The sequence below is a fragment of the Biomphalaria glabrata genome, chromosome 1 (assembly GCF_947242115.1).
Source record: "Biomphalaria glabrata chromosome 1, xgBioGlab47.1, whole genome shotgun sequence".
Taxonomy (NCBI): Eukaryota; Metazoa; Mollusca; class Gastropoda; family Planorbidae; genus Biomphalaria; species Biomphalaria glabrata.
In genome coordinates, this window is record NC_074711.1 from 12,743,350 (window position 1) to 12,767,462 (window position 24,113).

Sequence of the window (24,113 nt, forward strand, 5' to 3'; positions counted from 1 at the left end):
TGTAGCTTTAGAAAACCAAATTTGAATGTTTATTTGATCAAAATATGAAATGAATGGACTTTAATTAATATGTTTATGTGTTAAAGTATAAAACTATCTGTGCGAAGAGAAGTTTTATCATCTTAGAGTTGAATTAGAGTTTTATATCTAGGGATGGGATTATAAAGTAAACAATTAAACGAATTAATATTTAGTACGTGATTCATTACGGTATTGTCTAATGAAAGAATGTTCGTCAGGAAATCTGTAGTCACAGATATCAGGAACTAATTTATGTAAAAAATGCTTTTGAAACACAAAATTGAAGGTTAATTTTATTACATAATGAAATCAATGAATCTTCTTTTGTATTTTCACGTGTCAAAGTAAAAAACTATATGCGCAAAGTGTATTTCTTAAAATTAGATCTAGGTCTAAATCCTTTCTATCTTTTCTTATGTCAACATTGTAGACATGGCCTAGATCCATAAAATACTATAGCTGTAATAGAGTCGGACAACTTTATTTTTTTTTGAGGGCTACAATACATTCACTAAGGTCTAAGTTGGTACCCAAGGAACATTCCTGCCTAGTTTTATCAAGATTGGTCAAGCGGTTTTGATGTCTATAAGTAACATACATACATACCCCTCACATTCTACTTTATAATATAGATAACCACCAGCTCTAGTGGTAGTCAACTATTTGTACCCTTGGGGCCATTTAAAAATGGAACACGCGTTCAACGCTAAATAAATCGTCGAATAGTGAAAACCGAGGCTCACCATTATGTACAGTACAGAGGGCAGGAGTTTCGAGGAGCCGGTTAGCTAGCCGAATATGGACCTGGGGCCGTAGTTTGAGCACCATTACTCTTTAGGACAAGAAACAATTTTTTTAAAATCTGCGTCATATACATATAGACTATGTATAGAATATAAAAAAAGGCTAAAAAAAATTTGGCATATTTCAGTTTTATAGGATATTTGCACTATAAACTTTAGACACCACGAATCTCACTCTTAACTCTTGAATACCAGTGGCTGGAAACAACAGCAACAAACACACGTGCAAATCCATAACATATAATTCATATAATCTATTATTCATATAACATATAATTCATATAATGTTATTCATATAACATATAATTCATATAATCTATTATTCATATATCATATAATTCATATAATGTTATTCATATAACATATAATTCATATAATATATTATTCATATAATATAACATCAAACATCTCAAGTAGTCTTAACAAAGTCAATAACTTCTTCTTTATGGCAGGCACACACTTACACAACACTCAGGAGAATAAGTCAATGACCTCTGCTTTGTGTAACTTACAAAATAGAATACATTTGTACAAATCATTACATTAGAAGATGTCTGACTGATAACCTTACAAAGGACAAACTTCGCTAGAAACTTGCCTCACTAACGGCCTCTTTAAAGCTTCACCCACTTTATCTACAGTGCTGTAATGTCACTGGAACTTTGAAGAGTTAATAGGACTGACCCATTCATTAATACTCCGTCCAAAATTATTGCAAACTGTTCCTTTTTTATTTTACAAGTGAAGTCATGTTTTCCCCACTAATTGTGTATGATAATTGTTCTTTGTATTTTAAGTCCAATTAATAGTCGTGAAATTGTTGAAACTTAACTTTTTGAAACCGTCATAAAACGACCTAAACATACAGGCGTGAAAATGCAGCGTTTTTTGGTTCAACCACACTTGGACATGAAATAATCGAATTCACTGATAGTCTCTCCATGATGTAACCAATTCCAGATGTCCTGGTTGCGGTCTTGGTGTAGGAAAGGAGAAACATAGCGCTCTGGGACTCTGTTCACTTGACACTTCCTGGAGAGCAGACTGCGAAACTCCTCGTACTTCTGTTTGGTGGACAGGTCAGCGTCATCAATCTGAAGGTTCAAATGAACAGTTTTAACTTTCTAAATGTCACACACAAAAAACGTGTTCCATGGTTTGAACTTATGGTTCGCTTGTGTTTGTTGTGTGTTTGTGTTGTGTGTTTGTTGTGTGTTTGTGTTGTGTGTGTTGTGTGTTTGTTGGTTGTTTGTTGTGTGTTTGTTGTTTGTTGTGTGTTTGTTGTGTGTTTGTAAATAATACAACCCTATCTGAGGTCTATAAACGTAGAGAAAAATACCAACGACTTTTCTTGACTCAGTACAAGCCCCCGCCCTTCACGGAACTAGGGAGTCAACTTTTAAAAACAGTGAGTCAACTTTAAAAAACAGTGAGTCAACTTTTAAAAACAGTGAGTCAACTTTTAAAAACAATGAGTCAACTTTAAAAAACAATGATTCAATGGTTTACAACATTTTTTTTCACCCAAAATAATTTTTGTAGTTGTACTCAAATAGATTTCCTACAGCTACTATAATTGTTTTATTCATTACCAGAACGACCCGAACAGGCTGTGCACATATTTACAGCATCGAAATGGATTTTCGAACAATAATTCCCTCCGACAATTCCACCGTTTAACTAAGATCGCACAAAATAGTTTGTAAAGTAATAATCCCATCTCCCTATGGAAAATGTCTTCTTATAAAACCCTTCGAGAACATTTCTAGCCCACCATCTTAACTCTAATGTCTATTCGCGAAGAATACTTGTAGTCTCACCTCTTTTTATTTATAGCTCTAGGGCGGTTTTTACCAAACTTTTCCCTTAACGGAACATTCGTATATTCTGAGTATTTAGCTCAACGCTTTGTGTATTTTTTTAGAGAAACTAATTCACGTGGAGGCCTACAAGTTAATTAATCAATCCAATTGTTCGTGGAACACCAAGTCAGGCCTCGAGGAGCTCTAAGGTTCCGCGAAACACAGTTTGGGAAACACTGTTTCATAGAAAAATTCTTAACCCGGCATTTCGGAAACACTTCTAGTTCTCTCCTAATAAATTAGTTTGAGCAGATTTTCCTAGTTACATTTCTAAAGGCATTCTTTATCCAACATGCTAGCCTCATTGGTTGTCAAATATTGATAGCTTTATTTCTTGTAGAACATTGCTAGCCTCACTGGTTGTCAAATATTGAAAGCTTTATTTCTTGTAAAACATTGCTAGCCTCACTGGTTGTCAAATATTGATAGCTTTATTTCTTGTAAAACATTGCTAGCCTCATTGGTTGTCAAATATTGAAAGCTTTATTTCTTGTAAAATATTGCTAGCCTCATTGGTTGTCAAATATTGATAGCTTTATTTCTTGTAAAACATTGCTAGCCTCATTGGTTGTCAAATATTGAAAGCTTTATTTCTTGTAAAACATTGCTAGCCTCACTGGTTGTCAAATGTTGATAGCTTTATTTCTTGTAAAACATTGCTAGCCTCATTGGTTGTCAAATATTGAAAGCTTTATTTCTTGTAAAACATTGCTAGCCTCATTGGTTGTCAAATATTGAAAGCTTTATTTCTTGTAAAACATTGCTAGCCTCACTGGTTGTCAAATATTGAAAGCTTAATTTCTTGTAAAACATTGCTAGCCTCATTGGTTGTCAAATATTGAAAGCTTTATTTCTTGTAAAATATTGCTAGCCTCATTGGTTGTCAAATATTGATAGCTTTATTTCTTGTAAAACATTGCTAGCCTCATTGGTTGTCAAATATTGAAAGCTTTATTTCTTGTAAAACATTGCTAGCCTCATTGGTTGTCAAATATTGATAGCTTTATTTCTTGTAAAACATTGCTAGCCTCATTGGTTGTCAAATATTGATAGCTTTATTTCTTGTAAAACATTGCTAGCCTCACTGGTTGTCAAATATTGAAAGCTTTATTTCTTGTAAAACATTGCTAGCCTCACTGGTTGTCAAATATTGAAAGCTTTATTTCTTGTAAAACATTGCTAGCCTCACTGGTTGTCAAATATTGAAAGCTTTATTTCTTGTAAAACATTGCTAGCCTCACTGGTTGTCAAATATTGAAAGCTTTATTTCTTGTAAAACATTGCTAGCCTCATTGGTTGTCAAATGTTGAAAGCTTTATTTCTTGTAAAACATTGCTAGCCTCACTGGTTGTCAAATGTTGATAGCTTTATTTCTTGTAAAACATTGCTAGCCTCACTGGTTGTCAAATGTTGATAGCTTTATTTCTTGTAAAACATTGCTAGCCTCACTGGTTGTCAAATATTGAAAGCTTTATTTCTTGTAAAACATTGCTAGCCTCACTGGTTGTCAAATATTGAAAGCTTTATTTCTTGTAAAACATTGCTAGCCTCACTGGTTGTCAAATATTGATAGCTTTATTTCTTGTAAAACATTGCTAGCCTCACTGGTTGTCAAATGTTGATAGCTTTATTTCTTGTAAAACATTGCTAGCCTCATTGGTTGTCAAATATTGAAACCGTTATTTCTTGTAAAACATTGCTAGCCTCACTGGTTGTCAAATATTGAAAGCTTTATTTCTTGTAAAACATTGCTAGCCTCACTGGTTGTCAAATATTGATAGCTTTATTTCTTGTAAAACATTGCTAGCCTCACTGGTTGTCAAATATTGATAGCTTTATTTCTTGTAAAACATTGCTAGCCTCACTGGTTGTCAAATGTTGATAGCTTTATTTCTTGTAAAACATTGCTAGCCTCACTGGTTGTCAAATATTGAAAGCTTTATTTCTTGTAAAACATTGCTAGCCTCACTGGTTGTCAAATATTGAAAGCTTTATTTCTTGTAAAACATTGCTAGCCTGATCACACATTGTATAGCCACACCCTCCAATAAAACGTCTTGCACTCACAAATGAAACATTTTTGGTCTCCTAATCTCTATAAAACATTGAGACACCTAAGTTGAACTAGATTATTGGTTACATTTTGTGTTCAAAAATGAAAGCCAAGAAAAACCCAGATACTATTTCGGAGTAAAAAATTTGCTGACAACTGGTTTATTTAAAAAAAATAAATCTAAATGATTTCTAAAAGCTGAACCCAGCACCAGAAATACCTCACTTCTTAAAACCTAAACGTTCCTGATTTGTCTAGAACTCAAATGTAGCTATAATTCACCAGCTATTATTCACCAGCTATTATTCACCAGCTATTATTCACCAGCTATTCCTGTATTTCGTTTTCCATTGGATTGTTCCTATTGATTTTCTCCTCCCCCTTTCTCCTAATGAACTATCATAAACATTTTCATTTGGTCCATGCATAAAATAAGCAATGCTTGGTAAAGTTACATGAATACAACAGTAGTTTGTTCCTAAATAAATAGGATAAAAAGCAAATGAAGCCAATAGTGCAAGTATTCCCTCATTGTTGTCAAAAGATGATAGATACTTAAAAACAATTCACAAAGTCTTGAACTCAAAACTAGACTCAAACCAAGAAGTTTCAGAGAATGGGAATTCCAACCAAAGCTCACATAACAGACATCGCGTAGTTCTTTCACTTATCAATGTACCAGATGCAGTGGTCTCTTTGTTATTTCCCTTGTCCATGTTTTCTAAATTAGCAACCATTGGATTTTGGGCAAAAGGTCCATAACCCTAGACTATCACTTTGGTGGTCCACCTGTCCGATAAAGAAACAGATGACCCGGTCAGTCTAGATTACCGAAACTACCCATCGTGCATTAACCAGCACCTCCTCCCCCCTCATCTCCCCCAAAATGCCTGCGGTCTAAGCTTACCTGGCTAGTATCTAGAGTACTGACTGGCATATTGCCAGTATTCCCATGGACCCTAGGAAACAAATGAGTTTGCACTGGGCAGTTTGACCCACATGAATCTGTCTGAAAAGCGAAGGTCTTATCGCTGGGGACCTCCTGACCTTTCTCAATAACTGGACCTGTGTCTGATTCCATTAAAGTTTGGCTGATGATGTCATCTGCTTCTTTCTTTAATTTCGCCAGATCTTGACTTAGCTAAAAAATAAAGATGTTTACTGAATTGAGCTAAAACATAAAGATGTTTACTGAGGCTTACATAAAATATAAAGACATTTACTGAGCTTTACTACAATGTTAAGATGTTTTTGTCTGCCACAAATTGTTTTCATATCTTTAACTAGACATGTGTACGTATGTCACAGATTTCTCTATTATTTATAGATGGCCTAAACATGTCTTAGAATAATATTTAGTCTTTTCCTACCAATCGTGAAACATTTGTCCAACCAATAAATTACAGGCATATTTAATTGCCTTTATTCATGTCAATGTTTGATGTAGAAGTTTTCGGCAGTTCTAGCAAAAAAACAAAACAAACAAAAACAAAACAAACTTGCCCGGTCCCATCCCATCCCCCGTCGTCCTGCGGGAGGTTTTGACATGGAAGTAAATTATCTTCAACTCTAAAGGAGCATCCGAAACATGTAAAAATAATTTACAAACAAACTAGCAGAGTAATGAAATAGAGCGAAATATTTATTTACAAATATTTTTTGTTTTTTTGAAAGAAAACAGCACATATATCTTTCCATTACCAGTAGCTCCGTAAGCAATAGAAATTGAATCCCTTATTTATTGCTTGATAGAGCATCGTTTTCAATACATAAATGACTATGCTTACACCCAATGTTATAGATAAAATAGGCTAATTACAAATACAGCAAATATGTTGCAACTGGCATTATGTAACCTATATGTGGAGTCTGATGAAATAATATTTACTGTCCCCCGAACCCAGCTAAATTTTTTTGTATGCAAACATCTGACAGTTGATTCTTTGGGAAAGCTTAACTTCTCTTAGAAAAATATCCATTTCAGCTTCTAACGATCAACCAGTCAAAGTTTTGCACCCACCTCTGATTTTCGAGCATGTGTTCTCAAGGGTAGGCCGTACACGCCCCTGGGGGCCAGGCCATAGCCCAGGCCACTTCTTTTCCCGTTGACAGGTGCCGAGCGTGAGTAGGTCTTCCTGACACTCTCCGAGGCCGTGTTGAGCTTAATGGGGACACTTCTGGTCAGCTGTGGTGTCCACCTAGTTTGGCTTTGGTTGGTCAGGAAGTGGACTTTTGATCTAATGCTGATAAGGCTGTCGTTGTACTGATGGTCATCTTGGACATATGGTTCCTGGACATTGAAAGAATACAAGAAATCAATCGTTCATGTCTCATTCATTATCACGTTATGGACATAACCCACTTTCATGTGTCCTCTTGTCTAGTGCACTCGTTCATCCATAGCTATAACTACTTTGTGTTTCTTTATAGACCTGAATACAATATAAATAGTTACAATTCAAGCATACAAGTTGTTTCTTTATATGCCTGAATACAATATAAGTAGTTACAGTTCAAGAATACAAGTTGTTTCTTTATAGGCCTGAATACAATATAAGTAGTTACAGTTCAAGCATACAAGTTGTTTCTTTATAGGCCTGAATACAATATAAGTAGTTACAGTTCAAGAATACAAGTTGTTTCTTTATAGGCCTGAATACAATATAAGTAGTTACAGTTCAAGCATACAAGTTGTTTCTTTATAGGCCTGAATACAATATAAGTAGTTACAGTTCAAGAATACAAGTTTTTTCTTTATAGGCCTGAATACAATATAAATAGTTACAGTTCAAGAATACAAGTTGTTTCTTTATAGGCCTGAATACAATATAAATAGTTACAGTTCAAGAATACAAGTTTTTTCTTTATAGGCCTGAATACAAGTTGAGTTGAACGTTTCTGTTCATTATCGTGTGTTCAGCTTGTGAATATGATTTGTCAATATTCAACCAAGCTCATAGCTGTATATTTGAATTTCAACATCTCTAATAATCAAAAATCTAAAAATAATGGATTCTCAATTCAACTTTGCTAGTCTTACTGCTTGTCCAATATTGATTTCTTGTCAATATTACTAGCTTTATTTCTTGTCAATATTACTAGCTTTATTTCTTGTCAAATACTGCTAGCTTTATGTCTTCTAAATCATGGCTAGCTTGATCAAACATTGTATAGCCACACCCTCACAAATAAAACATTTCTCTCCTCAGCCAAATCTCTATAAAACATTGAAACACGCAAGTTGAACTAGATTATTGTTATAATGTAATGTATAGTTATAAACAATTTATAACTCTGAAAGTAAGACGATATAAATCCGACCCCCTCATTTATATGTGCATTGAATCGTTAGATGGTCACACAAGAGACAGACCATCAATAGAACATAGAGCAATAGAGCAGTGCGATTCATAACAAACGAATATTCACATTTGACTAGAGTAACAACTTTAGTAAAATCACTAAATTTAGAAAGCCTTCAGGACAGAAGGCTCAAAAGTAAAGTAGCAATAATACATAAAACACTGAACCATAATCTTCAAATACAAAAACAAAATTTAATAAAATACTCTGAAAGACACAAAGATAAAGGCACATTCCTCGTCCCATATGCTAGGACAAATTTGTACAAATACTCCTTCTTCCCTAGTGCTATTAGAGCATGGAATGGGTTGCCTGAGCTAGCCAGGAAAACCAGTGACTTGGCAGAATTTAAGTCATTGGTTAATATGCATGACTAAATGCATGACGCGTAGGACGTAATCATCTTCTTTTTTGAAGTAATGTCTGTATTATATAAGATAAGATAACATACAACAAAAATATGTGCAAATCTTTTGGGCTCTTTTCTATTGAAATTATTTCATTTTTGCCTTTTGGATTTTGTTGAGGTTTCTTTGTTTGTTTGTTTTTATATGTTTCGGTTCAGAATTGAAGATTTTTAAACTTCCGACAGAAAAGCGATGGAAGGCGACGGGCAAGATTCGAACCAGGACCATAGAGACGACAGTTTAGAGCGCCTGCCACACGACCACGACCAGGCAGCCATCAGTGCAAAGGAAGAATATAATTATAAATAAAATGTTTTATGAGTAAGTTATTGAATTCAACAACAATGATCAGATGTATCGACATGTTAGAGTGAGAGGGAAACGTAGTTTGATTTTATTTTCGGTGTAAGGGACGTAACCGTACAATTTTTACTATTGCTTTATTATTTTATTACTTTTTTGGTCTAAATGCTTCTCAAAGAAAACGTTAGATTTACGTTACATTATTGTTACATTTGTTTATTTGTTGTTGAATACAAAAACAAACTTTTATAAACTAGAGATTTGATGTCACGAAAATTATGACAAATATTGAGTGCATACCTGAAACATCGCCCTTAGATCGGTTCGATATTTACAATTAATTGAATTGCTTCCCTTATCAACCGGAAGTAAATAAGAAATCCCTCGACTGACTCCCTTCCTGCAGACAGCGTCCTTCATGGCTGCTATAGGCGGTAGATCTGGCCAATCATAGTGTAGCAGTTCAAAATGCTGTACTGTGGTCTTTGGTATGAAATTTCAAATATAAATGTTAAACTTAAACATACATACACGTACACATATATATTAAATGAGGGTGTATATATATATAACTATTTGGTCGCTCAATATGTTCTATTTTATGGTTATGGTCTTAAATAAGTTCAACACAAGCTCTCAGAATTCTATTATCTGTACGATAATGATTAACACAATTTACATTTTTTCAATACCGACAAAAATAATTAATAACTAATAATTAATTAACTTATTGATTTTTTAAATTGATTACTGTTTTGTTAGGTACAACAAATAATTGTGCAAAGTTTTAATTTGATCCGAGAATAGGTGTAAGAGAATATGAGTGTATAAAAATTGTACCAGACAGACAGCCAACAGACAGACAGACAGCCAACAGACAGACAGACAGAGAGAATTGATATAAGCTATGTAATAAGGTGAGAAAACATTTGTAACATGACACTATTATTAAGAAATGTCGAAAGACATTGAAAGACAAGTCTACAAAGAAAGCCGGGCATTGGTGACGTGGTGAATTCGATCTTTTCATTTGATAACTACTACCAGGGGCAGACTGGCTATTGGGTCAACCGGGCGAATGACCGGGCTGCCGAATGAGCCACTTTAAAAGATCTTTGCATAATTAACTAGGTAATACTAGCCACATATTCTAATTTAGTTTCTACGTCTGAACCATGCTTACCTTTTACATTTTTAGTTTGTTTTGCTTTACAAATATTGGTAGTTACTTCAAAATAACCCAAACATTCCACAGAATGACCAGGAGGGAAGGAGGGGGGTCGGGCAGAGTTCGAACCAGGGACCATCAAGACGACACTCCAGAGCGCGTCACGCTCGAATAGGCAGCCATCAAGTGTTGTGTTTCCCTTATTTAGTTGTATCGATATAATGCAATAATCTAATTAAGATTGCAATTAAACTGTAGATTTTTTTCATACTTTAAAAATTCCTAAAGTTCCTAAGTCTATTACATGTAGAAATGAAATCCACTATGTAAACCTAGGTTTGCATACATGCGTTCAGATTTCGCTGCATTTTTTAAATCTTTTATTATTGTGAGGGCAGAAAAGAAAATATGCAGTTCATATGCATGTAAGTGGGCAGAATCGTATAGTATGCCCGTGCCGATTTGGACATCCAGTCCGCCCCTGACTACTACCAAAACAAAGCTATTTATTAGTTGTATTCAAAATAAAAGTATTCTTGTTGGATGTATCTCATTAGAGTTCTTGCTCCTGTTTCAACCTGTGCTTTGCTTTATTTATAACCAAGTTGTTAGGGTCAAAGAATCAGGGTAAATCTATCATCGACAACTCTGACCTTATCATCTTCAGATGTGCTTTCACGCCCCGTGGTTGATGGTGCAGCAGACCTTGAATGTAACGTTCGTGATACACCACTAGTAGACTTCCTTTGAGAACCACTGTGAGGCATGGTGAGACCTGCAATTTATATAATAACCATTCAAGTCAAAGTACAGTTGGGTGTAACGCCCTATTTATTTGAATGAGCGTCGTTCTTGTGTAATGTAAAACCTCTTCTGGTATCATTAGAATGTTCCTGTTGTATTAATTAAACATCTTTGTACACACCAAAATTTGTTGTTGCGTATGTGCACATCTAGATCTACTGAGTTATAAGACCACAACATGTAGATTCACTAACAAACAATAGCAGAGCAGACATGATTTTATTGAACACAAATACTATTTTATAATATATATTGGCAACTTCAGCCATCAAGAAATAGAAATATTTCAAGAAATAGAATATTTCACACAAAAGAATATTATAATCCAAGTGAATTCGGGTCTTCTAACATATTGCTAGTCTAACAAGTAAATCTAAACTTTTGTTAATAAACCTTGAGTCATGATAAAACCTTAGAGCTATTTTAGCAGTCACACAGCAACAGAGCTTCGCCATGTTTGAGATTTGATCCAAGTTACGCTTTTTTTTTGTCTAAAATTTTTTTTTAAAATCCTGAGCGAGGCCCCCAACCAATCAGAAGCCCTAGCGGCTGCCTAGTTTACCTATCCCTAAGGCCGGCCCTGTCTGAACACTGGCCTGTGAAAGGCAACCTGTGGTCATTTGAGACAAATAGTTCATTCCATTCACTTTGTTTCTGTAGTGTCTTGAAAATTACAGAGCAACACTGGGAGACTTGCTTACACAGGTCTCCCCGATATAGTTACCGCCTGCTTGCTTCAGATTGATCATGTCAGCTTTAAGGAGTATAAAGAATTCCTTAAGTCATTCTATATTGGCTACTTGCGACTGGCAGAAGGAAAACTGGTCACCTTCAACCTTGATTTGTAGAATTAAACAGGACATCAAAACAGTGGACATCGATGTTGACTACTGGAAAGACATAGCCATAGACCACACTTTGTGGAGAGTGATGGTGACAATAAAAATGTTTTTGTAAAATGTTTTATATGTTTTCGGATGTTCCTTCAGAGTTGAAGATAGTTTACTTCCTAGTCCAAACCTCCCGCAGGACGACGGGGGATGGGAGCGGGCTGGGTTTGAACTCTCGACCGTCGATAAATCAGTACGACAGTCCAGCGATCAAACCGCACGACCAGGCAGCCATCCTAAGATATGAATTTAAAAAAAAAAATTACCATCAGCTCTGGGCGAGTTCAAGGAAAAGACGCCTGTTTCTCAATCATAAAATCAAATGCGGGCAGGGTTTGAACCCGGGACCATCGATAAATACAAATGACAGTCCAGCGCTCTAACCGCACCACTAGACAGCCATCATATACAGAACCAGCTAACACGACTACAAGCAGACTCATCTTTTACTCTTTCATTGGTCAGTAAAAGTTAACTAAACTAAGTAATTCTTGTGAAGAAGAATTCTGTGACGTATTAATAACGACCATGTATTCGACTCAGAAGATTATAGACGAATGCAGTTTTTCACTTCACTACGCAAACCCAGTTGCGACATGCATATGTTTCCATATTGTTAAAACACTTTCATAAAACATTTTTGTGGAGGCAATTTAATGAATGTATATAGTGATTATTATATTGACACACAGAAATAAAACATACCAAATCTTTCATTACATCCTACAGTTAGAAAAATGTTATTTATGTGTAGAGACAGATCTTGTCGTGCTATACAAGAGAATAAACAACACAGATCTAGATTTTAAGACAGGTGTTCACTCTGAAGTTTGATAAAATATCACATTTAAACAAAGACTTTACTAATGACTACACTGTCACACAGTCACACGCTATTCCTCTGATCGACGTCAATCTGAATTTTATCTCGAAGTCAACTGCCACTTGATCAAGATATTTATGTGATTTTTTTTTACTGCCATAATCTGTCATTACTAGGTTTCAAGTGACACATACATAAACCCTTACATACGTAGATTAGAGCACCCCCCGCCCCTCACCCTTACATACGTAGATTAAAGCACCCCCGCCCCTCACCCTTACATAGTAGATTAGAGCACCCCCCGCCCCTCATTATCTGTCCAATCGTGTTTCTGCATACAATGCACAGGGGGACAATGAGGTTTTTTTTTTCACACATGATTGGGTTCTCTAATGCCAACTGCTCGACGCAGTCCTACTGAGACTGTAGGTAAATGTGAAGCCAGGCGAGACCTTGGTTAGTTAGAAAAAAACAACTTAGCTCCATATGTACAGAGAACCAAAGAATTCCTTGATCATTGTTCTAAAACAACTTAAAGAATCTTTTTGATCAATTTTCTTTCACAAAAGTCTAGTGAATGTAAACATCAAACAGTGGTCATTGGTTTTGAAATCAAAATAAAATTGAAGATTGTTACGTTCGAATCCTAGTACTTTACATGTCAGGCACCACCCAACCAACAAAGTGGGACAAATATTCCGCATTTTTTTTTCATTTCTCTTAGACTGCACCATATCCTCTCGATGTCCCTTGTATTTGATCCAGCAAAATTCATTTCTTTTTGATCCAGCGAAGTTCATTTCTTTTTGATCCAGCGAAGTTCATTACTTTTTGATCCAGCGAAGTTCATTTCTTTTTGATCCAGCGAAGTTCATTTCTTTTTGATCCAGCGAAGTTCATTTCTTTTTGATCCAGCGAAGTTCATTACTTTTTGATCCAGCGAAGTTCATTTCTTTTTGTTCCAGCGAAGTTCATTTCTTTTTGATCCAGCGAAGTTCATTTCTTTTTGATCCAGCGAAGTTCATTACTTTTTGATCCAGCGGAGTTCATTTCTTTTTGATCCAGCGAAGTTCATTTCTTTTTGATCCAGCGAAGTTCATTTCTTTTTGATCCAGCGAAGTTCATTTCTTTTTGATCCAGCGAAGTTCATTTCTTTTCTTATCAATCACAGACGTTTCCTCAAACAATAATTACGTTTCTGTTCTTCTTCATATTTTCTGCTTCGATAGCTAATAACAAGTGTAAGCAGATACGTTCATTAAAAGTCTAAGTGTGGGCAGATAAGTTCATTAAAAGTCTAAGTGTGGGCAGATAAGTTCATTAAAAGTCTAAGTGTGGGCAGATAAGTTCATTAAAAGTCTAAGTGTGGGCAGATAAGTTCATTTTAAGTCTAAGTGTGGGCTGATAAGCTCATTAAAAGTCTAAGCGTGGGCAGATAAGCTCATTAAAAGTCTAAGTGTGGGCAGATAAGTTCATTAAAAGTCTAAGTGTGGGCAGATAAGTTCATTTAAAGTCTAAGTGTGGGCAGATAAGCTCATTAAAAGTCTAAGTGTGGGCAGATAAGCTCATTAAAAGTCTAAGTGTGGGCAGATAAGTTCATTTAAAGTCTAAGTGTGGGCAGATAAGCTCATTAAAAGTCTAAGTGTGGGCAGATAAGCTCATTAAAAGTCTAAGTGTGGGCAGATAAGTTCATTAAAAGTCTAAGTGTGGGCAAATAAGTTCACCAAAAAACTAAGTGTGGGCAGATAAGTTCACCAAAAAACTAAGTGTGGGCAGATAAGTTCACCAAAAAACTAAGTGTGGGCAGATAAGTTCACCAAAAAACTAAGTGTGGGCAGATAAGCTCATTAAAAGTCTAAGTGTGGGCAGATAAGTTCACCAAAAAACTAAGTGTGGGCAGATAAGTGAGAGCTCTTTAACTGTCTCTCTCAGAGGCCACCTCTGCTAGAGAATGCTGCCAGGTACTTTCCTCTATGCCAGTAAAGGGCGAAATGGCGCCTGAATGGATCTTTATAGCGCTTACTGGGGACACCTCTGTAACCCCGTCCTACTCTAAGCTAGTTAAAGAGGAGCGCCTTTGGCATGCGGTCGTCTCCCATGCGGGTTAAGTGTTATTGACAGCATAAAAATTAATAAATAATTGACATTGTGTTCAATTTTGCCTTCTCACGCTTCTTTATAAGTGTTTTTCTTAGAAAGGGGGGGGGGAGCGCTGGCGGATTTTTAAAAAGAAAAAATACGACAAGGGGGCGGTAGACCAGAAAAGGTTGAAGACCACTGGTCACTCTAGGTCTATTAGCAATTAGTATTAGATCTATTAGAAATCATTGACATGGCGTAGAAGACGAAGAGAACATTTCAACAGACCAAGATGCAGAAGGATAGAATCAGATCGCTACTGGGTTTGTTTTTAAAAGTCGTTTGTAGTTCACAGACATAAGATTACTAGTTGTGGGTCAAGACTTCAAGGACTTCTAGAACATACCATTTTTTTAAACAAAATATTAAAACAATACAACGACGTGCATTTACGAGTGCTGTTTCAATTGGTTTTCAGTTTTCATATCTCTATATACAAATTTTAAAAAATGTAATAGAATTTTACACGTCTACTTTAATCTAAGAAAGACAACTACACTTTTCTTTTCTTTTATTGAAAAAATGTAGGTTATTTCCCTTTGTTATAGACCGACCTTTATTTTTATAGACATTTTTACAAAGCGTATCAACTCACTCACTCTCTCTGTGTGTCTGTGTTTGTGTGTATGTGTCTGTGTCTATGGCCAAACGTTTGTACCCGTTATTTCTCCGACACCCAATCTCGGATCAAGCTGAGTTGATATAAGCTTTGTAAAAAACTTAAAGAACAATATTAAAACAAAAAGGAATGGAGATCTTTTGTTAGAATTTAGTAAGTGTTGAGAAGGAAATAAAACCACATAATTTTTTAAATAACTGTTGCAACTCCTTAATGAAAGTATTGACAAGTAACAACACTCTTAGACATCAGTGGAGACAGGACTATATGGGCGGCACTTTCCGAGAAAGTCATAAGATTATTTCTCAGTAGACACTCGGAGTCTGTAATCTATTACGTCAATCTTAATGTAATGTTCTATCACGGACCACAAGACAAAAAGTTCAATTCATGATTATGATAAGAGTTCATTCATTTCGTCATGATGCATTCACATTTGACATTAGTTTAAATACCAATGTATGCAAAAGCATTGTTTGTATAGAAATATCAACAAAAAAAAAAATAACTAAAAGTTAAAATAAAATTAAAATTAATTAAAACCTTGTATCGAACTCGTGATTTTGAGACCGACAGCTAATTGGACGAACGATGCTTCCCTTTAGGTCGCGGGCACTGTGTAATTAAGTAATTATTTATTGTTACTTTCATTATATATACATCTAGAACTACATCTAGACTTCTGATTTAGGCCTACAACTCTTAGGATCTAGTCTGGATCTAGATCTAATTCTATATCTAGAATCTAGATGTAATCTCTATTAGATTTACGTAAAAATGTTTTACTAATACCCCTGTTTAAGTCATAACGTTGAAAAATTGTAACGATCAAACTAGAGTTTTTCCATGTGGCCAACGAGCTAGTAATTCTTTTCACAGAAAAATCGTTGGAGTCGTTTTTTGAGATCAGCCTTCAGGTTCCGTCCACAGGCCTTCCTTGAAGTTCTGACTTAAATAAAGTTATTGTAAAAAAAAAGTTTCTACCTCAAAATATTTCACGACAATTGGACCTAACAAAAAAAGTTTTCTACCTCAAAATATTTCACGACAATTGGACCTAACAAAAATAGTTTTCTACCTCAAAATATTTTACGACAATTGGACCTAACAAAAAAGTTTCTACCTCAAAATATTTCACGACTATTGGACCTAACAAAAATATTTTTCTACCTCAAAATATTTCACGACAATTGGACCTAACAAAAAAGTTTCTACCTCAAAATATTTCACGACTATTGGACCTAACAAAAATATTTTTCTACCTCAAAATATTTCACGACAATTGGACCTAACAAAAAAAGTTTCTACCTCAGAAGATGGGAGAAAGGTGTGGGAGGGCGTGCTACAAATGTTCCATTGTTTTTTAATCTAACATTCAATAGTTAGTAAGAAAAAAAAAAGCTTTATATGTTGTATAAAGGAAGTATCGTCTTTTAAAAAAGTATTTTTCATGTTTTTCTTGTTTCACTTGGAATAAATTCACGAATACTTGCAGCATGTACAGGAAAGATTTTTGTACCTCAGAAACCGTGACGGCAACTCAGCGTAAGCAAAATGTTTAAAAACTTATATACATAGTCGCTTTTTTAGCTTTCAGTTATTCACTACTACCTCTATTTGTAATATAACGGCGATGCCCAAAATACGAATATCTGGCCCGTGAAATCTGGTCTCTATTCTGTCCACCGTGAATCGGTTCCTTGGGACTGGAACAAGCACTGTCCACCTTCAGGTTTCCGTGTGGTGCTCATACAATTCGTCCCCTAGTTTATTTTCGAATGACGATCTTTACAATAACACAATCATTTACATTAATAAAAACATTATCTTATCTTTTTGAAAAAAAATCTCTTTTACCCCCAAATTGCAACTTTTCACCATAAAGAGCTTCAATATGATATAGCAGTGGTGGCCAACCTATGGTGCATGCACCAAAAGTGGCGCTTTGAAAAATTTTAATTGGCGCATTTCACACCCGAGAAAAAAATCAGGAAACAGCATATTGTTCGCAAAAATGATAATAACATACTTCTAGAAAAACAAAAATTCAACAGGGAATTAATTATTTATGTCTTAATGTTACGACGCTCAAATCGACCGACATGCTATAAAACCTTTAAGACCATAATAATTAAAACAATTATGTTTCCCTACTACCTGCAGATTGCAATTGTAAACTTTGGACTTATTTCTTGACACTTTGTATGTTACCTAGCTAAGCTTTTCATTATTATAGGAATTCATGACAATTTCTACATTCCACATTTTTGAAGAAACAATATATTGCCATTGAGTGTGAGTCACTCTATGAAAGAACTAAATGGTCAGACAGATTTAAGGAAGCAGACATGTCTAAGAAATCATCAATTAAATTTTAGTAAACTAAAACCGCCAAAGCTTGGTAGAGTTACTGGAACACTAATATTGCTTAAAAGAATTTTAGATTGTCACCTTCTGATACATTGTGCCTGTCAAATACTGATGCGAGCAAACATTTTCATCCATGGAAATTATTTTAAAAAATACAAAAACCAGCTAATCACGAAATTAACCCTTCATGTTAAAGATTTGGTAATTGCGAAGAGAAGTTGCAAGTCCTGCTAAAACTACTTACATATTTATTGCTTGCATTGTTTTTATTAATTCTTTAGGCCATAAAGAAATAATCAATGCTTGGTAATAAAAATACAAATAATGCAAAATAAAATGATTAAAAAAAAGATTTATTAAATATCTTGTTTATTTGTTGGTAAATCACTTCCTCCTCTACACACTGATATGTTCATATATGTACTAATTACCTTACTTTAAGGGACTGAAACTTATACAACGTGAAGTGGCGCATCAGAATGAGAAGTGAAAAAAATTGGCGCAAGGAAGAAAAAGGTTGGCCACCCCTGTTATATGGCGTCTTGATTGACATCCAACCACATACGCTAATACAAATCCCAATTCGTCCCTGGTGGCCCAAAGTCAACCCACGCAGGCTAATGTCAATGAACAACATTTAGACTCTTATCTTTATTTCTTGGAAATTTTCACACGAGTTATAAGTTTGTTAAGTAATGAATTGACGTTTTCTTTTTTAAAGTTAGCCTTCATTCTCCCTTACGAGTTTCTTATGTCAACAAAGGGGAGACTACTGAGTGTTGACTTAACTCACCAAATCCTCTTGATGCCGCCCCCTGAGTTGTATACTTGACAAAGATCTTTTTGTGACCAGCCAAGCATTTCTTTCTGGGAACTTCTCGCTTGGAATTTGCGGCGAGGTTGTTTGGTACTAGCAGACGTTAGCAGGACCTCTTTTGTTGAGGAAGTTTTCTTGTGTGGATAGGTTTCGGACAGTTTCGGTACCAACTGCTTCATTACCTAGAGTAGACTAGAATAGCTGCGATACTGTGTTCCTAGTAATAAAATTATGACCATTCAACTAAAATATCTATCTATAATATAATGCAGAAAGTAAGGTGTATGTATGTATGTATGTATGTATGTATGTATGTATGTATATGTGTATGTATGTATGTATGTATGTATGTATGTATGTATGTATGTATGTATGTATGTATGTATGTATGTATGTATGTGTGTATGTATGTGTGTATGTATGTATGTATGTATGTATGTATGTATGTATGTGTGTATGTATGTGTGTATGTATGTATGTATGTATGTATGTATGTATGTATGTATGTATGTATGTGTGTATGTATGTATGTATGTATGTATGTATGTATGTATGTATGTATGTATGTATGTATGTATGTGTGTATGTATGTATGTATGTATGTATGTATGTATGTATGTGTGTATGTATGTATGTATGTATGTATGTGTGTATGTATGTGTGTATGTATGTATGTATGTATGTATGTATGTATGTATGTATGTATGTATGTATGTATGTATGTATGTATGTATGTATGTGTGTGTGTGTATGTATGTATGTATGTATGTGTGTGTGTGTATGTATGTATGTATGTATGTATGTATGTATGTATGTATGTATGTGTGTATGTGTGTATGTATGTATGTATGTATGTGTGTATGTATGTATGTATGTATGTGTGTATGTGTGTATGTATGTATGTATGTATGTATCTATGTCCCGAATAAAAATCGAAACCGTTAGACCCATCGCCCGCAGGTAGGTGCAATGCAATGCATTTGCACCCCCCCCCCTTTCCACTGGATTCTGAGTAGCCAAATTCTAGCCATTTTTTTTTTTTGCACCATTAGATCAATTAAAATCGAAGTAGCAACTGAACAAGTGCTTCCACTGGTGACCGAAGTACAGTTGTAGTAGACTAGCTTAGGTTTATCAGGAATTGATGGCTGACCATATACTTGCACCCCCTCTGAATTCTGAATAGTCAACTTTTAGCCAGTTTTTTTTTTGTACACCTTCAAATCAATTCACTTCTGCTAGGAAGCAACGCAACATGTAGTGCTTCCACTGAATTAACGTTAATAAAGACAAGCTTTTATTGTAATCAACTAGAATAAGCTAATCTGTAGTTCATGTCTGACCATGTACGCTTTTATTATAGGCTCTCAATTCTATATTCTATAGCACGTTAGTCGTGACGATTTGTTTTTAGTTGCACATAATTATAGTTATCATTATATTTAGTAAAGGCCTCGAATAGGATAAAACAATTTTTTGTTGTTTTTTGTCTTAGAAGACAAATTATAACCAGCTGCCTTTCGATTTGATATATATGTGAAAGTTTCTTTGAACAAAATGATGAGTGCAGTTGTCTTGGGAGTGGAGTTGAGATCATTGTTAGCTCTCGATCAAACAGCAGGATAAACACGTCCACCAGATATAAAAAAGTTCTTCACATGCCATTGTCTGAGTCAAAACGTTGATTTGTATCGACGGAGCACTGGCAGCAGCAAGAAACCAATTATTGCTAAATTGCACAATTATTCAATGTCCCTCCCTAACAACACATGAATCAATCGAACAATTGACCATTTAATTATTTTATCAATTAATCCTAATTAATTAATTTGGTTTTATATAGAGACAGTATTTGCAAAGGGGTGATAAGCATTTTGTAGAGAATTAGGTCGTCGCCTAAAAATTTGAAATTAACAATAGGTAACTATAAAAACTTCTATTTTCATAAACACTTATCTAGCTCAGTGGCTAACTTGTCACTCTTCCTTCCGGGAGGCTTGAGCCTTCGAATTCAAATCGAGCATTTTAAAAAAAAATTACTTTTGAAAAGCCAGCACGAAAACCTTCCCCCAGATACACCCCCTCCCCCCCCCCCCCCACTGAGCAATACAAGTGATTGGAACGTAGCGCACCGAGAATGCCAAAAGTATGACATTGTGCTAAACAAAAAAAAATTGATGAAAATATTTATTATTTTATTATTGTTAGTCTAGATCTTTTACAATTAATGACATGCTTTTTGCGCCAAAATAATTGACACAATTACACTTAATATATTTCTTTAAGTTTTTTTTTTTTTGTTTTACTTGTAATGTATATTTTTTTTAAAGTGGTGTTTATTTCTTAAATAAAATAACGATTTGCTCAACTAATTTAAAAAAACAAAAAGGTTTAATTTCAGAATTTAAAAACAAATGTAGTCTTTGAATATAAACTTTGCAAGCTACACAAAATGGCAAATTTGGATCTTCAATTTTGAGATTAAATTTGAGGAACAGACGGACAGACAAACAGCACACAAATAATAGCGGCTTAACCCAATTTGGTGGCAGCTAAAAATGATAAAATGTTCATTTTATAAGCTTAAAAAACACTACAAAAAGTGCACATTGGAAATAAAGAAATGTATACACAACATAAGCTGAGCACTGAACGAGTTCCATAGAGAGTAGAGTAAGATTGAAAGAGGGGAGGAGAAAGAGAGAGAAAGAGAGAGAGAAAGAGAGAGAGAGAAAGAGAGAAAGACGAAGCTAGAGTGCGAGAGATGGATGCTAAGGGAAGTGAGGTGAAGCTGACAGCTGCTACTATCAGTCCTGGAGCCCACGAGCTGTTATGCTCCGTTGACTTCAAGTTTAAGATTGTCAGGTGGGCCCCCCCCCCCCTCTCCAGCTCGCGTCCTGACCGAAAGTTCCGGTACAAAATGAAACTTTCGTTTCTGGCAGTAGCATTTCATGTTCTCTAAGAGACGGGTTTAAAACCTTTTTTAGGAACTAAATCTAGACATTGCCCATTATCCTGTTACTGATCGACGCTTTAAGATTGGAACTATTTGGTAATTAAATGAAAGACTGTGTTATTTAAATGATGTTATCTATACATGTAGATGTGAAAATAGTCACTAGTTCACTAGAGTTGTCGGCATTCATCACGTAATGAGACTGAAAGAGTCACTAGTTCACTAGAGTTGTCGGCATTCATCACGTAATGAGACTGAAAGAGTCACTAGTTCACTAGAGTTGTCGGCATTCATCACGTAATGAGACTGAAAGAGTCACTAGTTCACTAGAGTTGTCGGCATTCATCACGTAATGAGACTGAAAGAGTCACTAGTTCACTAGAGTTGTCGGCATTCATCACGTAATGAGACTGAAAGAGTTACTAGTTCACTAGAGTTGTCGGCATTCATCACGTAATGAGACTGAAAGAGTCACTAGTTCACTAGAGTTGTCGGCATTCATCACGTAATGAGACTGAAAGAGTCACTAGTTCACTAGAGTTGTCGGCATTCATCACGTAATGAGACTGAAAGAGTCACTAGTTCACTAGAGTTGTCGGCATTCATCACGTAATGAGACTGAAAGAGTCACTAGTTCACTAGAGTTGTCGGCATTCATCACGTAATGAGACTGAAAGAGTCACTAGTTCACTAGAGTTGTCGGCATTCATCACGTAATCAGCTTATAGACTGAACTATTTGTTTATTCCCTCCCCTAAGTCAATATGGTCTCTTCTCATCAGTGCCCTGTATTTTAGCGCATGAACTGCTCGAGTTCAGGCCTGAGTTCGAAACTGAGAGAAAAAGAAAAGAAAAGGCTGGAGAGGAACCTGTAAGAATAGAATTCAATGCTCAAGATGCAGACAGGCTGTGAGGAAGTAACTCGTGGTGTCGGCACTGTTGGTTAATGGAAACAGACAGGCTATGAGGAAGTAACTCGTGGTGTCGGCACTGTTGGTTAATGGAAACAGACAGGCTATGAGGAAGTAACTCGTGGTGTCAGCACTGTTGGTTAATGGAAACAGACAGGCTGTGAGGAAGTAACTCGTGGTGTCGGCACTGTTGGTAAATGGAAACAGACAGGCTATGAGGAAGTAACTCGTGGTGTCAGCACTGTTGGTTAATGGAAACAGACAGGCTGTGAGGAAGTAACTCGTGGTGTCGGCACTGTTGGTAAATGGAAACAGACAGGCTATGAGGAAGTAACTCGTGGTGTCAGCACTGTTGGTTAATGGAAACAGACAGGCTGTGAGGAAGTAACTCGTGGTGTCAGCACTGTTGGTTAATTGAAACAGACAGGCTATGAGGAAGTAACTCGTGGTGTCAGCACTGTTGGTTAATGGAAACAGACAGGCTATGAGGAAGTAACTCGTGGTGTCAGCACTGTTGGTTAATTGAAACAGACAGGCTATGAGGAAGTAACTCGTGGTGTCAGTACTGTTGGTTAATTGAAACAGACAGGCTATGAGGAAGTAACTCGTGGTGTCAGCACTGTTGGTTAATGGAAACAGACAGGCTATGAGGAAGTAACTCGTGGTGTCAGCACTGTTGGTTAATGGAAACAGACAGGCTGTGAGGAAGTAACTCGTGGTGTCGGCACTGTTGGCTAATGGAAACATTATTTCATGATGTGCATACAGATCTATAACAGTTGGTTTGTAAGGGGAAAAACAACAACAACAATACAATAACAAAATCAATAACAACAACAAAACATATTTGAACTACAATAAAAGCAATAACTACAAGAAAAAAAAAATTAAAAAACACAACAGGGTATTGTACACGAAGGTGGACCCTGTGAGTCCGTTATTTAGTAAGCAAAGCAGGTGAAAGGGGATAGTTCTGAGCTCGACGTACAAGAATTACAAACAACTTAACAAACTACTTAACAAACTACTTTACAAACTACTTTACAAACTACTTTACAAACTACTTTACAAACTACTTTACAAACAACTTTACAAACTACTTTACAATTCTTTTTTTTCTTTTTGAGAGCTGATGATGTTATTATTGACCTATATTTTTTTTTTAATAACTCAAGTCAAAATGTACATTTAAAGCGCTATTACCCGCGACCATATCCAATGCAAGTCCAGTCAAAATAATAAAATAAATCCGACTTTTTTCCTGCCTGTATATGGTCGGCGTGAAGATTACATGCTCCTGTTTTAACTTGTATACAGAGAGATGGACTCGTGTAAAGCTCATCTCCATTTTGAAAAGTCGTTAACTTCGAAAATTAATTTCTATTATAATGTTTTTACCAGAGTACAATGTATCTAACGGCAATGTCTTCGATTGGAAGACTAAGGATGAGTGCTGTGTTTCACAAGACGAAGCAAACCCAGTTGCGACATGCATGGTTTTCCGCATCTAGTGCTGACAAAGCCGTTGTCCGCTGGCGGTCTATTTCAGTTTTCTTTCCGTCTTCAGCTCCTGTCTTCAATAATGGCATTTCTTTGAGTCTCAAATTTTTGTCCCTCGGCCTTTGTGAGAACTCTCCAACTGTCTCTCTCAGAGGCCATCTGCTGCCAGCTACTTTCCTCAATGTCAGTGAGGGCTAATATGAGACCACATTATGTATGTCCATCTTATCCGTTTCCCCTATCGATTTTATTAATTTAATGTTGAGACATCAACTTAACTCTCACTATATAAACATAATAGAAA

At 35.6% G+C, this 24,113-nt stretch overlaps 1 protein-coding gene across 1 annotated transcript; it reads right to left on the reverse strand.

Annotated features, from left to right (window-relative positions):
• Positions 1-202: 202 nt before the first annotated feature.
• Positions 203-12,471, reverse strand: LOC106063161 (uncharacterized). The gene is made up of 6 exons (XM_056022733.1): positions 12,380-12,471; positions 10,634-10,755; positions 9,113-9,295; positions 6,760-7,029; positions 5,647-5,880; positions 203-1,918 (listed from the first exon to the last, which is right to left on the reverse strand). The coding sequence occupies exons 2-6, from the start codon at positions 10,745-10,747 to the stop codon at positions 1,718-1,720; spliced, it is 1,002 nt and encodes a 333-aa protein (XP_055878708.1). The 5' UTR covers positions 10,748-10,755; positions 12,380-12,471; the 3' UTR covers positions 203-1,717.
• Between the last annotated feature and the right edge of the window lie 11,642 nt (positions 12,472-24,113).

Excerpts from the sequence above, each read along its gene's own strand:
- LOC106063161 (XM_056022733.1), bottom strand. The coding sequence starts at position 10,747 with ATGCCTCACAGTGGTTCTCAAAGGAAGTCTACTAGTGGTGTATCACGA. Across the intron at positions 7,030-9,112 it reads ATCTAAGGGCGATGTTTCAG|GAACCATATGTCCAAGATGA; the intron begins GTATGCACTCAA and ends TTCAATGTCCAG. Across the intron at positions 1,919-5,646 it reads GTACTCTAGATACTAGCCAG|ATTGATGACGCTGACCTGTC; the intron begins GTAAGCTTAGAC and ends TTGAACCTTCAG.